This window comes from Bactrocera dorsalis, chromosome 5 (assembly GCF_023373825.1).
Source record: "Bactrocera dorsalis isolate Fly_Bdor chromosome 5, ASM2337382v1, whole genome shotgun sequence".
Classification (NCBI taxonomy): Eukaryota; Metazoa; Arthropoda; class Insecta; order Diptera; family Tephritidae; genus Bactrocera; species Bactrocera dorsalis.
This window is the reverse complement of record NC_064307.1, coordinates 17,771,324-17,786,914: the sequence shown is the minus strand read 5'-3', so window position 1 is coordinate 17,786,914 and position 15,591 is coordinate 17,771,324. Positions and strand designations below refer to the sequence as shown.

The 15,591-nt window shown below is 40.1% G+C and overlaps 1 protein-coding gene across 2 annotated transcripts in view; it reads right to left on the bottom strand.

The window, feature by feature from the left end:
- The window catches only part of LOC105234071 (protein still life, isoform SIF type 1), a 282,702-nt gene that overhangs the window by 158,453 nt on the left and 108,658 nt on the right, over positions 1–15,591 (bottom strand). For both annotated transcript variants that reach the window (XM_049457998.1, XM_049457997.1), the window contains exons 10-15: positions 13,064–13,437; positions 9,465–9,865; positions 6,135–6,191; positions 5,446–5,620; positions 5,112–5,360; positions 4,647–4,776 (exon numbers count right to left, since the gene is read on the bottom strand). In XM_049457998.1, coding sequence (XP_049313955.1) covers positions 4,647–4,776; positions 5,112–5,360; positions 5,446–5,620; positions 6,135–6,191; positions 9,465–9,865; positions 13,064–13,437 — 1,386 coding nt within the window. The remainder of the gene's footprint in view (positions 1–4,646; positions 4,777–5,111; positions 5,361–5,445; positions 5,621–6,134; positions 6,192–9,464; positions 9,866–13,063; positions 13,438–15,591) is intronic.

The following is a 15,591-nucleotide window of genomic DNA, read 5'->3' as shown; positions in this document are numbered from 1 at the left end:
GTCAACACAACGTTCGATTCCCTGACAACAGCATTGACCGGGAGTTTATCCGATCAAGGCTAGTTATTTCAGCAATTCAAACCTACTGCGATCGATAAGTAGAAAACAGTACAAAACTTATTCTTACTTTCGAAGTTCTAAAGTTCTGAATTCTAGTTGTGTCGATTGAGATCGCAAGATACGGACAAATACCAAACCAGTAGATTTCAGAGACTTTTCTGGATTAACGGATACTTAAGACATCAAGCCAAAGAGGTTTCGCGATAGACCTTCACTTCCCACTGTATATTATTAGGAAAAAAACTAGAAGTAAGCCTTTTCTGGTCCCAAAAACTACTACTTAAGATGAACCTCAGTATATATTTGTCGGTAAAGTCCCTTGACCGCATCACAAAGCCTGTGGCTTGTTTTCTACACCCATTATTTCGTCTGTATAACTGAGGATATGTGATCTAAGGTAATTTAGCATTAATTTCATAAACTTTGGTCAGTCGAAAAGAAAGTGTTGTAATAGCTATAGCTTGATATCTTCCAAGCAACTTCGACAGATGACATCCAAAAAGTTGTCTTCTCTCACCTCATGAACATTCATCGCATAGAACCACTTTTAACTTGGAAAAATAAAACTAAAACTGAAATCCGTCAAAACTTTTTTGGTTAACCAACGGTACAACCTTGCAACCACACATGTACTGACAATTGACCAGATCGCCTGGATAATTAAATGTATCAGGTCTGAGGTATATCAACTTAAGTTTTACAAAATTTTGACAAAGCAAATAAAAGGGATGTAATAACTTCAGCTCGATTTATACGAAATCATGTTAAATACTGGGATCCGGAATATTTTCTGGTCTTACCCAAGGACGTTAATCGAATAGAATTATGACTTCTAGGGAAAGGAACTAGGCAGAGGACGTAAACGTACGGTGTGTGTTTAACATGGGTACCTGCTGATGATAGTCTCACCCCACGGCGCTCAAAAGCACAGCGGATCAAATCAATGCGTTGATCAGCGCCCTGAAAATAGCAGGCGTTTCAGTACCAACTGGAAGTGGGGAATGGACACACTAACAACTTTGGTAGCGTTCGAGATCCATCTAAAACCTTTGCCGTACTTTGGGTCCGGCACCCGATTCAACTCCACAATTAACTGATAAAGAGTCAGTTCTTCCCGCTTTCGCGCTTTAGCAACAACCAATGCGATACTCGCCAACGGGCCAGTCCGCATGAGCAGGTTGAAGCGAGCTCCAAGGACTCCTGCTCCCTGTGGTATCATAATTAAGTATCCAGTGTGACCACGTAACCGAAACTACTAGCAATTGAGTACCATACTGCTCTGGACTGCTGGCAAAGGACGTAAAGTCCGTCAAATCTTTGTCGATTTACAATGCCTAGAAGGAACTTCCGACCACCTATTGTCCATCGATCAGTGTGGAACAAACTCACGCCAGCTTAGCGATTCACAAGAAGACATTGGTACTCAAACTTATTGGCAATTTGAAGATATTATGAAAATATTCGCAGTTTTCTGGCATTCGGTTAGCCTTAACAAGCTTATCTTAACCAATCTCATTTGCTCAAAGATCTCAAGACTTGCATTGTTACCTTGCAATTGGGGTGAATACTCACTATACTACTGAGGAAGAGAATCCTTGCTACTGCTTGGAAATTACGATCTTGAGTCTAGTCTGGCAGTTTCAAACTAGAAATCATTGAGATTACCCCCCAATGGACTCCCCTATAAACATTCCGCCCGATTTTTGACCCATCCGTAAAAAATAACTGCCAATAACTCACAAGAAATATCAATACAAAACAATCCTTGAAAAAACAGCGACCACAATCGACAAATCGTGCCAATTTTATCAAAAGTGCCTTAATTAGAAGCAACACCACAATGATTTACACTTCAAGGAGAAGCTGATTATCATTAAGTATGTATATTTTCAATGTACATATATATAGATATATATACATACACATACTAATATATGTATGTAATGATTGTAAGGCAAACACAAGAAATTAACAAGTTATGCCACATTAAGCCGACAAATGAGCTTTTTGCCACAAAATGTAGCAAAACAAACACACAAAATGCGCCAACAATAACAACAAGCGAGCAGAAAAATTATAACAATAAATCAAAATACTGACAAACTTGCGAAATTCATTCACCAAAACAATGCGCGCCCGCATGTAAATATGTAAGCGCCTTTTGATTTATTGCCAACACGAAGTACGAAGACGAGCATGTCGCGAACATTCGGCGCACTTCCAAACGCTATGCCTTCCAGTTGACTTCCAGCGGCTGACGAGCACAGCCTAACATCAGGACAACAGCGACATTAAAAAGCTTTTCCGTGCCGACTTTGGCGTGTGACAGCTTTTATGGCGAAACTTTTGCGTTTTTTACGTTTTTCTTTTTGTTGGTATTTGCTGAAATTTGTCACACACTTACTTTCAGTGCACCTTTGACAGCTGAAATGCCTTGACCGGTAACAGGTCGAGGCCACAGCCGTACTACAAGTAGAATACTCTCGCTTGTCGCTTGTCAGCGCTGCTGCATTCGTAATTAATTGTGTTTGCGAATAATTTTACACTTTTCATAATTTATTAGCTCATTAAACTGGTGGATAAATGACTAAGACTTTGTTGACATAGTTGTGTCGCTGATTTTTTGCCATTTTTTAACGCTGGAAATGGCTTTCAGTGATTATCTGAGAATGGAGGCTTGTTTATTGAAGATGAGTTAATTTGTGTTGCTTTATTTGTTTTTAACAGAGAGAGTGAAAATGGAGGATAATTGTTTTGAGTAACTAACAATCTATCAGTACGTAACCAAGTGCATATTATCTGGGTGCCCGGTCACAAAGGTAAAGTCGGGAATGAACTGGCTGATGAGCTCGCCCGCTCCGCAGCATCCACTAAAATGGTAGGGCCCGAATCCTTCATTGCGGTGGGTCCGCAAGTAAGAAGATCGGCTTTGCAAGTAAGAACGAGTAGGCAGAGGGAGATATTGGCAACAACTCCAAGGCATGCGCCACGGCAAGTTACTAATAAGGGGTTACTACATACAACCTCAGCAGTTTAGATATGCAATCAATCTCTCAAGGAAACTCAGGCTACTTGACGCATTTTACACTGGGCAATGTAAGCTCAGGAAGCACTTATGTAACATGAGCCTAGTTTTTTGTGTAAATTGCCGGTTCTGCGACAGGGAGCCTGAAACCACCTGCTAATTGACTGCGTAGCAGACTGCAGACGGAAGATTCATGTTTCCAAATGTGAATCACATCGCCCAACTAGCACTTAGGAGTATATTGGAATTCATTAATAAGCTGTGGCTAATCAGAAGTTTCTATATTCGCTATTTCATCTGGATGTCGAAAAGTATGAAATCCGAGGTGTTTTTGCCTTGGTTTGTCAAAAGCAGGATATTTGACAAGGAAGTATTCATCAAAAAAGCATATGAAACTGGCACCCAGCAGCAGAATGACGATCAGACAATCATAACTACTACAACCATTGAAAGGTGGTCCTTGCTGAGAGCTCCATAGACCTCTTTCGGTTTACCCTGGGCCAGAAGGACCTTACGACTGCACACCTGCTAGTATATAGTTGAATAAAACGTGCTGACTTGGTTCGAGACTGAATAGTTCCATAGTGAAGCACAAGAAGGCTACAGCGCTCCTATTCGTTCCCATATTGAGACGTAAGTACCTGTCTTAGTAAACGTTCCCATATTGAAAGGAAAGTACCTGTCTTAGCAAGCTCATCAGCCCTACAGTTTCCTGCAATACAGCCAAACCATTTCGAATCATAAAATTACTTGGCGCTAGAGATATGGAGTTTAGATAGCCCTTCATTAGTCTTGAGCACACAGTTAACGAACTAAAGGAAGATATCGCTGCCCTACAATCGGTGGGCATACACCACTTCAAAGAAGGCTGTGCTGCTCTATGAGAGCCACTTTTGCCTTGAAGTCGCTGCAGCCTAAAGGTGGAGCTGATGGAAAGTTTCCGACAGTGTACTCCACCCTAACCTACCCTACAAACTATGATCCATGCGTAAAGAAGCTCACTGCCTCTCACCTCTAGTGAGTCCTTTCCTCCTATGTCTTCCTCGCAGGTATGTGAGCAAAGAAACGCCGCCAGGGCTAGGCTTAGCGCTCCGGTAATGTAATCAAAGTGTCAGAGGGCAGCTGCAATGACCATTTACCTTGCGGCTATGTCTACCAGTGCTATCTGCAACAAGGCGTTAAGCGCCATAGTTAGTGTGGTTTCTAGAGGTAGAAGTTGTAGATCCCTTATTGTATTAAAGTGCGAGATCTATCCGGCTAAATAGAAACGACTGTCGCAGGTTGTGGCAAACTTAAATGATTTCATCAGACTTTTCAGCTTTGAGTTTGATAATCGACATAATTCTACAAAAGTGATTTCAGATGCAATGTTTCATTCAGAACCAATTTTGCTGGTAGTTTGTAAAGCACCTAAGTTCACAGGTCATCGGTGAAATTTTTAAAGTTTTTTTTGCAAATAAGCCGATTTTTAAAGGCATGTGTTTACTTCTTTGGACTCAGAAAGCACATCGAGGACTTCGTCAACTCGTTTCTCATATTGAAAGTTAAATTTTGTACTCACCTCAGATGATGTCAAGTAGCACATGCGCGAGTCGGTGCTGTCGATAGAAGCCTGTTGTACAATGCCATAACGTGAATCACGGTCACTCAAATAATCTGAACGTAAACTATCTTGACGTATGAATTCAGCGCTGCGGAAAAGAAATATAAAACGGTTGATTAGTTAATTAATTTCTAAAATTTAGGGATGATACTATGATTTTTATTGGAATCAGTCCATAATAATTTCTAATTTCTACAAAAAATCCTTTTCAAGACAATATATTTCAATATAACGACGACATAACCTGACTTTTCATCAAATCTCGTTACAGATTCAAACTGTTTACAAAATTTCAAAATCTCTCTCTATCTCCCTCCCTCTCTCAGAATAGCTTAATAATTTCTCTCAATACTTTTCCAAAACTAATTGATAATTTTCAAATAATCTCTCCTACTTTTCTACTACCGAACCAAATTAACTCACCGTTGCTCAAGCGAATCAGCGCGTGCACTTTTATAACCCGAATCATTGAGACTACTATCTTGACGCAATGATGGTAACGAGTCCCATGGTGAACGTTTATGACCCGAACCGGTAGTCTGTTGTGACATTAAGCCCTGACCAGAGCCCGAACCAATTGTGGAGCTGCCTGAACGCCAGCCATCCGAGTGACGAAACCATTGAGCACGTGCCGATTCACCAATGCACGAGGCGCAACGTGATGTTGAAAAGCTACAAAATTGACGAAACAGACATTATAAATATTACAACATCAGTAAACGGAATATTTTAAGAAAATTTCAATAATGACACTCACCTCGTATTGTGATCGGAGAGATAGCCACGATCGCGCTCACGCTCGCGTTCTCTTTCGCGTATGAGTTCATTGCGATCGCTATAGTAACCGTCACGCTCGCGATCGCGCTCTTTGTCGCGCAGCGTAGACAAGGGGCGATGCGGTGGCAATGGCAATGTCGAGGACTTGGCGCTGGCTGTTTTTGGAAGAAATTAGAAAATTCGTAACGGTTAATTTTTAAAGTCGGTAATGAGGATAAAGTGGTAAGAAATTAGTTAGCAGAAATTATGTGCAATACTAAGTAACGGTATTGGTTTATTCGTTCAAAATAATGGATCATTCCAAAACGAGTAAGGTTTCATCTATTGGGTCAATAGCTTGGGAATTGTTCAAGTGTTCGTGGGAAGCACTAGGAAGCGTTTACTTTTATTAGTTTAGGTAGTCGTTCAAAGCATTGCATAATAGTGTTTTTTTAATACTTTATGTTTAAAACTTTCATGTTCAAAATTTTTAAAAATATTTAATTTTTAATATTCAAAAATTTTAAAAAATATTTATTTTTTAATATTCAAGTATTTATTTTTTTTTCTTTTCATTTTTTTTTTATAAATTTGAGTTAACCAATGTATCTAAATTTTGCTTATATTTACTAAATATATATTTTGTGACGTATGTATGTATGTTTATATGTAGGTATGGATGCTACTTACGCCTACGCATTGGATATGGACTGCGCTGTGTTGATCCAGGCAGGCTTTCGGCGAGTTCTTTACATATTTTTTGATTTTGGCAAACAGTTATCGATTATCGATTGATGTGAAATGGTTATTTCGATTTTTTTTCAATTTTCGAATATTTTTTTTGTTTGGGTTGGTGCGTGGAAATATAATGAAATAATGAAAAATGCGATATGAGCGTTTTGGCTGAGTAATTACATATAGAATAGAAAATTATATAAACATTTAGATTGAAGAAAGTTCAGTAATTCAGTTGAATCGTGCTTAGAAATTAAAATCAAGACTTATTTAGAAAAAAATATATAAAAAAAAGTATTCTCAAAATCCTTAAACAGACTTTTTAATAATTTGTATTGATAATAATTTGGACTGATCACAGATATTTTTTCCTTATATTAGGTTAGGTTAAGTTAATCTGGTAGGACAATAAGCCACGCATAGACCAGTTTAGTCCAGATGGAGTTCAGTTGTAAAGTCCAAGAGGAGCAGTCATCATTTAGGAAGAGGTCTCACTATCTGTTTCCTCGATTGTATTTTAAATATAAAAATCCAGAATCTATCTATCTCATTTGAGATTATTGCTCACCATCAACCGAATACGGTAAAGTGTACAATTCAACCGTTTGCATTATTCGCTGTATTTGGATAACATTGCCAAATTTTTCCGAATGAATTCTAAGAATATTTCAAGAACTAATACTACAATGTCTACTACGTGAAGACCAAAATTCATGAATTACTGTTTTCGACCTCAGTTTTACCTTGAAAAGAACTGTCGAGTCCTTTTCCCTGGGACAAAAAAATATAGTTCGAGCTATTCATTGAGAAACTCACTGTCTTTCCTCGTTATTAACGGACAGTCAAGAAGTGTTCTGTATTTACTCGAATCCATCTCGAATCTGTCTTGCCTTATGCAAGGGCGGACCAGTTACAGTCAGCGACTTCAGTGCTAACAGGACAACATAACTCTGTAAAAGAGAATGTATTTCGAAGCCCCGGAGCTACCGTTTGATGAATGGTGACCAACACTAACAAATGTCGGTCTTACGAGTCGTCGCGGAAAAGAGGAAACCAGGAGTTACTAAATTAGTTCGAGGGCACAAATTAGTCATAGCTGTCTCCTACGAGCGGACGTCGACTAGGGAATGGGTATCACTGCTGTTAATGTCGTGATTCCAGCTGCTGTTGGGGTGGCTTGGTAATGATATTACAGGCAGACATCATACACTTAACGGATCCTCTTATCATAGACTTAATTGTATGCAACATCAGAAAGCGTTTAATGGGGGCATACAACAGCCTGGAGACAGGTACAAAACACTTGGGAGAGAAATCGAATCCAAAACGCAATATGGAATATGGAGGTATATATAAGGCGGTGGTCGGTAACCGGCTCGAGATCAACCTAAAGAAATGTGAGGTTAAACGGTTGGCTTGGAAGAGGGAGAAAGTGAAAAAGGGCAAGGCACATTTCGCCACACGCAACTGGTGTAGCGCCACAGATGCAGAGTATTCAAACGCGTTAAAAGGCATATCGATGAATGAAGTCAGTGTTCGACTTCGAGGGTGCGTAGCGGAGAACCTAGACGTCAAGCACGCGGAAGACGGTCCCACAACTTCTAAAGTAGCAGCGGCAGCAAGATTAAACCAATATCTGATCGTGGCGCTCATTGACCGCAGTAAACTACCGGCGCAGATGTCACAGGAGTGGTGGAAAATAGTGAAGATCAAGCTATTAGAAGACTTTTACTCGAGCGTGGGGTCTGTAATAAACGCACCCGTGGAGTCATTTAGTGGAACAGGATAGTTTAATGGCGTCAAGCTCTTTCAATTCAAGAATAACCCGTCACTGACATGTGTAGAAAGCTGCCAAAACCCTTCCGAACTTGTGGGAAAACGCGAAACTGCAGATGATGGACGACAGCAATATTCCATCGGTGCCTAAAGTGAGATCGCGTGGTAGACTCAGAACATGCGCGGCGGCTACTACAATGACAGAATCCGGACGTGCCGACTGGCTACTGGCGGAATCTGTGAAAGAAGATACAGGCTAACATTACCTCCTCCAGATCGATAAAAAGTAAGACGACATTCATTCCAAATCAGACTTAGATCAGTTGGTATATGCAAAGTCTAAGAACCGTTTGGAAGCAGCATATTGAACCATATAGTGGTCGATTAATTCACAAACGGATTGAGGATACCGAAACTTTCTTCCTCTTTCATTCACTTCCTTACAAGCAATATTATGAGATTGCTCTTACGGTTACGACTTTCGGTAATTAATAGGTATGCCACAGGGTTACTTCCCTGTGAAGTTCCAGCTGAAAGCTTTTTATCATAAGCTTTTTGAAAGCTTTTTGTCACAATCTTTCTAAGAACGACATTCGACTTTTTGCATTTACTAGCACTGCGTACATCATGTCTAATTTCATTCTCTCGTCTTCATCAACTTTTATTAAAGCGCTAAATGAAAGCTCTTCTTTAATTATTCTTAAAAATCAGACAAACTACAATAACCGATTCGTCAACATTTAATATTTTTGTTTAGTCTCTAATTAATGGCAGCTTTCGCTTACACTTCTCTGCCTCTGGCAATTAAACATTTAACTGGTCCAACAATTCTAAACAAAAAAGTGAAAAGAAAAACATTTGCTAAAATGTCTGTCGATTTTAATTAACCCTACTTTTATCCAATTAAGCAGCTGTGACCAACCTAGATCTGGCAGTCTTACCCAACTTCGAGGTCGAGCTCATCGAAAACACTCGCCACAAAAAACTTTGCCATTACAACTGAACGCATACATACGCTAAATATGTGTACAGGTATTTTAACCGTTATATTGCGATGTATGTACGGCTGGACATCGACATGTATTAGTAGATATATAGGAATAGTTATGCACAGGTTGGTATGAGCCAAGCAATGAATGTTCATCGAAAGCTTTGTGGGTAAACTGCTAGCTCGGGAGTATGTATGTGTGGCGGACCAAGCGGGAGGGAGGGGTTGCTACAAATTGCGCTATTTTCACTACTAAATATACGTATGTAAGTATGAAAATTTGTAATTATTTTTTGGGTTATAAAAGCTTGCTACTACTTAAAGCTGCAAAAAGTACTTAAATATAAAATTTATAAAAAATATTTATTTGAAACGCTACCAACTAAACGCTATCACTAACAAGACCAAATGAGCGAAATGAAAACGAAAAATAAATCTCAAAAATAAATAAACTACAACACTTAGTAGAAGTAAATAAATAGTTGGTGCTGCTTGCGGTGGCGCCGCAACGCTTAGCTTACCCAGATTCTCCATGCTTTGCGAGAGCAAAGCTTCAAATGTATGCAAGCTGTACGACTCGGCGTCCATGCCTTTGGCTAAGGTGTTGCGCAAATGCATTTCATATTCGAGCAGTAGACGCGATGTGGGGCTGCCGGGTGTGGGTGTGACATTTGGCGCCTGGTGATGATGTGAATGGCGACCGCCGCCGACGCCGCCCCCACCGCCACCGCCGGCATTGCGTTGCCCATACGATTGATCCTGATCGGAATTGCCGTTACTGGAGCTGGGCGTGGTGGCGTAGCATTGATTGTCGAACATGACGTTGTCGGAGGGTGGCGAACCCTCAATGCAGCTGCGTTCGCGTTCCAATTCCAAATAGAGATTACGTTGCGGATAGCCGCGACCGATTTCATGTGATGATCTATCCGTGGGTATGGTGGAAGTGGAAATAAAAAAACGATAAAAATATATTAATGACAAAATTCACTTGATTATATGTGTGTTATATGAATAAAATGTAAGTGAGGGAGATCAAAGATCGCTGATGTATTGCGTGAGACAATTCTTCTCCTTCGATAGCTTACAAAATTGCTTAAACGATTTGCAACTTGATCGCCTATGTGCCTCGAACATGCCTAGAATGGAAGTCCGCGATCTCATACCGGTTAGACGGGACCGTTCCCACAGTCGGAACTAGGTAACCGGAACGGACCTAGATTTTTATCCGTCCAAGAATTAAAAATTTAGTCGCCTTTGTAGACTGAAAATGCCTAGCACGCAGTTTATCGTAACCACAGTCTTCGATCTCGTACCGGTTATACCGGAGAGTTCCCATGAAACTCGGGCTCAAGTAACCGGAACGGACCCGGATTTTAACCGACCAAGGATTGACAACTCGGCAGCGTGCTTCGAAATTACTTCAGTACAACAACAAACCCGTACTGGACCCTTCAGTGAAGGCGAGCAGGTTATAATTCTTATGAAATATTAGGCACGAGAAAACTGTGGGCGTGACAGATGCCGAGTTCATGCGGAAAACAAGAGCAATCCTGAGACTACTTCTTAACAGATTTCGATTTCGACACCAGAGTTCAAAAATCGTCGAAACAATGAACTTTATGCGGGCGAATCTGTTACTAAGGGTGTGAAGATTGGCTTTTCGGCTGGAAAGCCATGGGGATAACCTTTTAATAGGCATTGTGTAATTTATAAAGGCAAAAGTTGTCAGAAAGCTCTACAATGCCGGCTCAGGGTGATACGAGCGATAGTTTGAGAGATGTCTTCGAAAAGTTACAATTCGTAAAGCTTTATGACCTTGGTCTATCTTTTTCAATATATTCCATTTATCTGAAGCATGCGTAAACCATGACAGACACAGACGTTAAGCAATACGGGATTCGGGAAGGAACTCTTCTGTGGAAGATTTAGGATCCTTTGCGCATTGGCAATGGCGACTACCGCCGTACGAGATATACTATATACCGACTTTGCCATAGTTCAGGGAATTAAGAGACAGCGGCTAGATGACGAAAGTACTCCAGCTCCGCAAGTATTCGACGCAGTACCCACCGGCGGTGGCAGAGAAAGAGGAAGACCTCCACTCCGTTGGAAAGACCAGATGGAGAATGATCTGTTAAAGTGGAATGCAACCGTCAACAGCTCATCAATTTGAAGCCAGCGATTGCGAAAAAACACTAAGAGTTCCGACTAGACACGAGGTAAAAGTTCCATCGTCCCACCTCTCGATCTCAGGTTGTAAGACCGGTTAAAACCTATTTGAAAAAACCGCGGCTGGGAAGTTATGCCTCACCCGCCTTATAGCCCAGACTTTACCACTTCTGACTTTTATTTGTCCCAGTCGATGCAGAACTCCCTCTCTGATATACATATATGTATTTCAAATCAGAACAAGGTACGAAAAATTGTTTTGATTTTTAGCCTGCAAAGTCGGGGTCAACATTTGAAAGAGCTAATCTTCAAAAAAAAAAGGCTAAAGAATGTTCTTTAGAATGTTCACATTTCCTAACAATTGGCGGTCGTAATTTGCGACCAAAATTAGCAGCTTCATTCTCAAATAACAAATATTTTGCACAAACACCTTCGAGGCCAACAGGTTGTTATGAACTTTGTTTAGTGTTTCACTGTTAATACATACACACACTACCTTTGGCGCACGGTAGAGAGGACCTTCATTAACTAGACAAAATCTCAGTAATTGTTTTTTTTTATTATTGTTCCTCTTTAACACAGCGCTTCTCCACAAATACCGCCATAGCCGAAAACAACCAAAATTAAGCGGTCCAAACTGAGCCGCAACACTTTAACACCACGTTAATTACGCGCTTAAATTTCCGTCTATGCTCAGCCACCGCCGTTGTTGCCACATATCGGCGCGAACACGTTGAAAGGCTAAGTCGCCAATTTACACTAAAAATGTTGCGGAACATTTTGGCGGTGCGGACCGGCTTAAGCGGCGTAACACAACAACTTAACAGCCGCTAAATAGTGTTGGTGACTGTTATTGTTATTGTTAGTTGCGGGTACTGTTGTTGTCTTGTTTTGGTTAGTCGCTTGCTTTACCTTTGCTTTGGTCTTGGCCTGGCCATTATGCTATTTGTCACATTAAGTTGCAAGTAAAGCGATTTTTTCATTCCTACATTGAGGTATTTTGCTTTTGTTTTTGCATTTATTGCAGCGTATTTATTTGGTTTCATTTACCAATTCTATTTTGTGCTGAACCGCTTCTATTTTTTATACCCCAAATAGAGTATATTAAGTTGACATTGGAATTTATAAGGGAACAAGTCGTTTACTTTTTGAGATAACAAGCTGAAAGTTTTCATATATCTGTTTCTTTCTATGAAGCTGCTTATTTGTGAGAACCGACCATATCGGATCACTATAGCATATAGCTGCCATACAAACTGAACGATCCAAATTAAGAAATTAAGTCCTTGTACGGGAAACTTTTTTAGTGGTCGAGATATCTTCACAAAACTTGGCATGGATTATTATATGAAGTAACGGTGCAATATCCCAAGAAATTGTTTAGATCGGACCACTGTAACTTATAGCTGTCATACAAACTGAACAATAAAAACCAAGTCCTTGTAGGGTAAACTTTTTTATTAGACAAGATATCTTAACGAAATTTAGCATGGATTATTATATAAAGTAACGTTGTAATATCCCAAGAAATTATTTAGATCGGATCACTATAGCATATAGCTGCCATACAAATTGAAGGCTCAAAATGAAGTCCTTGTACGGAAAACTTTTTTATTTGATGAGTTATCTTCACAAAACTTTCAAAAGAATATAAGCCAGGGCAGCTATGTACTCTCCCGAGAAATTGTTCAGATCGGATCACTATAGCATATAGCTGCCATACAAACTGAACGGTCAAAATTAAGAAAAACATATTTTTATAACTTTTTATACCATAAGAAATGCACCTGTGCAGGGTATTATAGCTTCAGTGTTAAAATAATTTACTATTTTATTTATTTTTGTTGTGTTTTTTATCCACTAATTTCCCTATAAATTTATTTGCTGTGACTTTCGTGTTTAAACCTGTCCCCCACATACAACCACCAAAACAAAAACCACTCGCACTTACCTTGATCCCGAGAATCTCGACGACTGACTGCTCACTCGCCCCATAGTGTTGTTGTTGTTCATTATGTGATGCATGCCACCACCGCCGGGTCCGCCCGGTACCATGCCCATACCAACGCCCATGCCGCCACCATGTTGATGCATATGTTGTGGCCCCAGTGTGTTGGCCACATTGGCATTATAGTAATTATAACGGCGCCGTCCCATCTCCGGCGATGTAACGGGACTCTCAGTGCTGGGCATTGGCTTGAGCATACGTTTCAGGGTGCTCGTGTCGACATTCATATCCTCGGTGCTCTTGGTCTTGCGTCTAGTGTTGTTGTTGATTATGTTGTGCTGGTGCTGGTGCATGTCATGTGCGCGTGCATCACGTGTCTGCAACGATAACACATACCGTTATTGCATGTAATCTAATGCACAAGCATTTATTGGAGATTTTTTTTCATATAAATATTTGTACATACATAAATACATAGTCATACATATAGAATACATATAGTTATACATAGAAGTGCAAATGTCACCTAGCGTAGCATAAAACTTATAACGGTGTTATTGTTGTTGTCGTTGATTTAATTGATGAGTGAGTTGGGAGGCGGCGACAAATCAGTAATCGCAATCACGAAATTACGCAAAATCTGCCAAAGTGGGTGGCCAGCCGGTGTCAGCGTGCAGTGGCTGCTTTGAATTCGAAACACCAGCAACCACGTGTTCGGCAGGTGTGTGCGCTCGTGTGGCTAGAACACGCAGCCTGTGTACGGTTACGGTCACTCATATGTAGCGGACTCCTGGTAATCTGTTGCATTCGTATTAGCCGTTTGCGTGTCACCAAACATTTGTCTGTACACCTGAGCCTGTCGCCTACTAAGCAAGCCCTACGAATTGCCAGCGGTGCCACACATTTAATCTACGCAGACAATATATTTGCTGTTATGGCATGAATGTCGCCTTAATTTCGTGGGACGAGCGTAATTTGCTTAAAAGCGACGAAACATGCAACCCAAGCAGAAACAAGTTAACGAAAAAGGGATAAATTTAGACTATATCTAATTTGATGAAGTTCAGAACAGTTCCAGAAGTACTTATACTACATCTAACTTGATGAAGTTTAGACCAGTTCGAGAAGAACTAGCTCTTCTTGAGACCACAAGTGGCTCAGAAAGGAAATTGGCTTCGATTTCGGGTTGTTGGAATAAAGAAAGGAAGGTTCTCTGAGCGCCATTCACTTGGGAGTAGCCTGAATCAATTACTTTACATATGTCTCATGACTTTCGCTCTGAGACCAAGTATCCTCTGGTTAGCCAAAAACAAGGCAACCTAAAGTGAGAAGAAGAATCATCCCACCCCAAGGTTGTGCGCTGGGTTTCGGACCGTCACGTAAAAAAAAACCGGAAGGAAAAGAACACTAGTGCTCCTAAAAAAAATTCGGTTCAGTACCACAGAAACTAACTCTTTCTTAGACACCAAGCCCTTGCAGAAAAAAAATTGTCAAAAGGTTTAAGTTCACACCAGAACCATTTTGATTAAATTCGGACCAGTTTTAGAGCAACCAGTTTTAAAAGCGCAAGTGGCTAAAAACCGCTTAAATGGTTTCGGTGCAGGCAGTTTTTGATATTCTTACAAAATTCCTTTTTTGAGGATCATTCCTCAAAGACTGTTGGGAGATACCGGCATGTAAATTTTATCGGAAGATCCCAAAATGCACGATATTACAAGAATTTTTTTTATCCCTGGGACTACTATATGTACCTCGAAAACTGTAAGTCCTTCTATACTTCCTTATAACAAATCGATGTATAGTATATGGGCATATTTAGAGTGAGTTAGTGAAAATAAAGAAAAGAATTAATGGATTTATTGAGAGAACACTTCGGTGAGCAGATAGTTTCACATTTTGGGACGGTCTATTGGTCATCAAGATCGTGTGATCTCACACCGTTAGACTCTTTTCTGTGCGGATGTGTAAAGTCTAAAATCTATGTGGACAATTCCTCTTCGATTCAGATCTTGGAGCTGGAACGAGTCATCGAAAATTGGACTCAACGGATGGAACATCTAAGAAGTCGCCGCGGCCAACGTCTCGAAAAATAAATGCCAAAATATGTTCTTTCAAATGATAGTAAACATTCTCCATTTAATTTCGAAGTTACTGTGGTTTTTCTGTAAAAAGTAAGGAATCTCGAAATGGATTACCATTTATAAGGTCTAGTAAAAAGGATCAATTATTTTCCCAAAGGATAACTTTAGTAATCTGTATCTGCCGTTTCACCAAGTTGTTGCGTTAGAAAGACATTATTTCATACTGAAACAACTTCTCTGGTATCTTTTTGATTTCTGGACTCAGAACTGTCAGAGCAAGAGTCAAAAACAGACACCAACAAAAAGAAAATAGGCCATATTTAACATCTTTTCTTTGATAACGCAGCCCAAACGGTTGAAAATGAGAATAGTTTTCATCGAATCGATCCATTTTTGAAGCGGTTGATTATTCTTGATAAAAATTAAATCAACGTCTAATGAAAAAGGCTC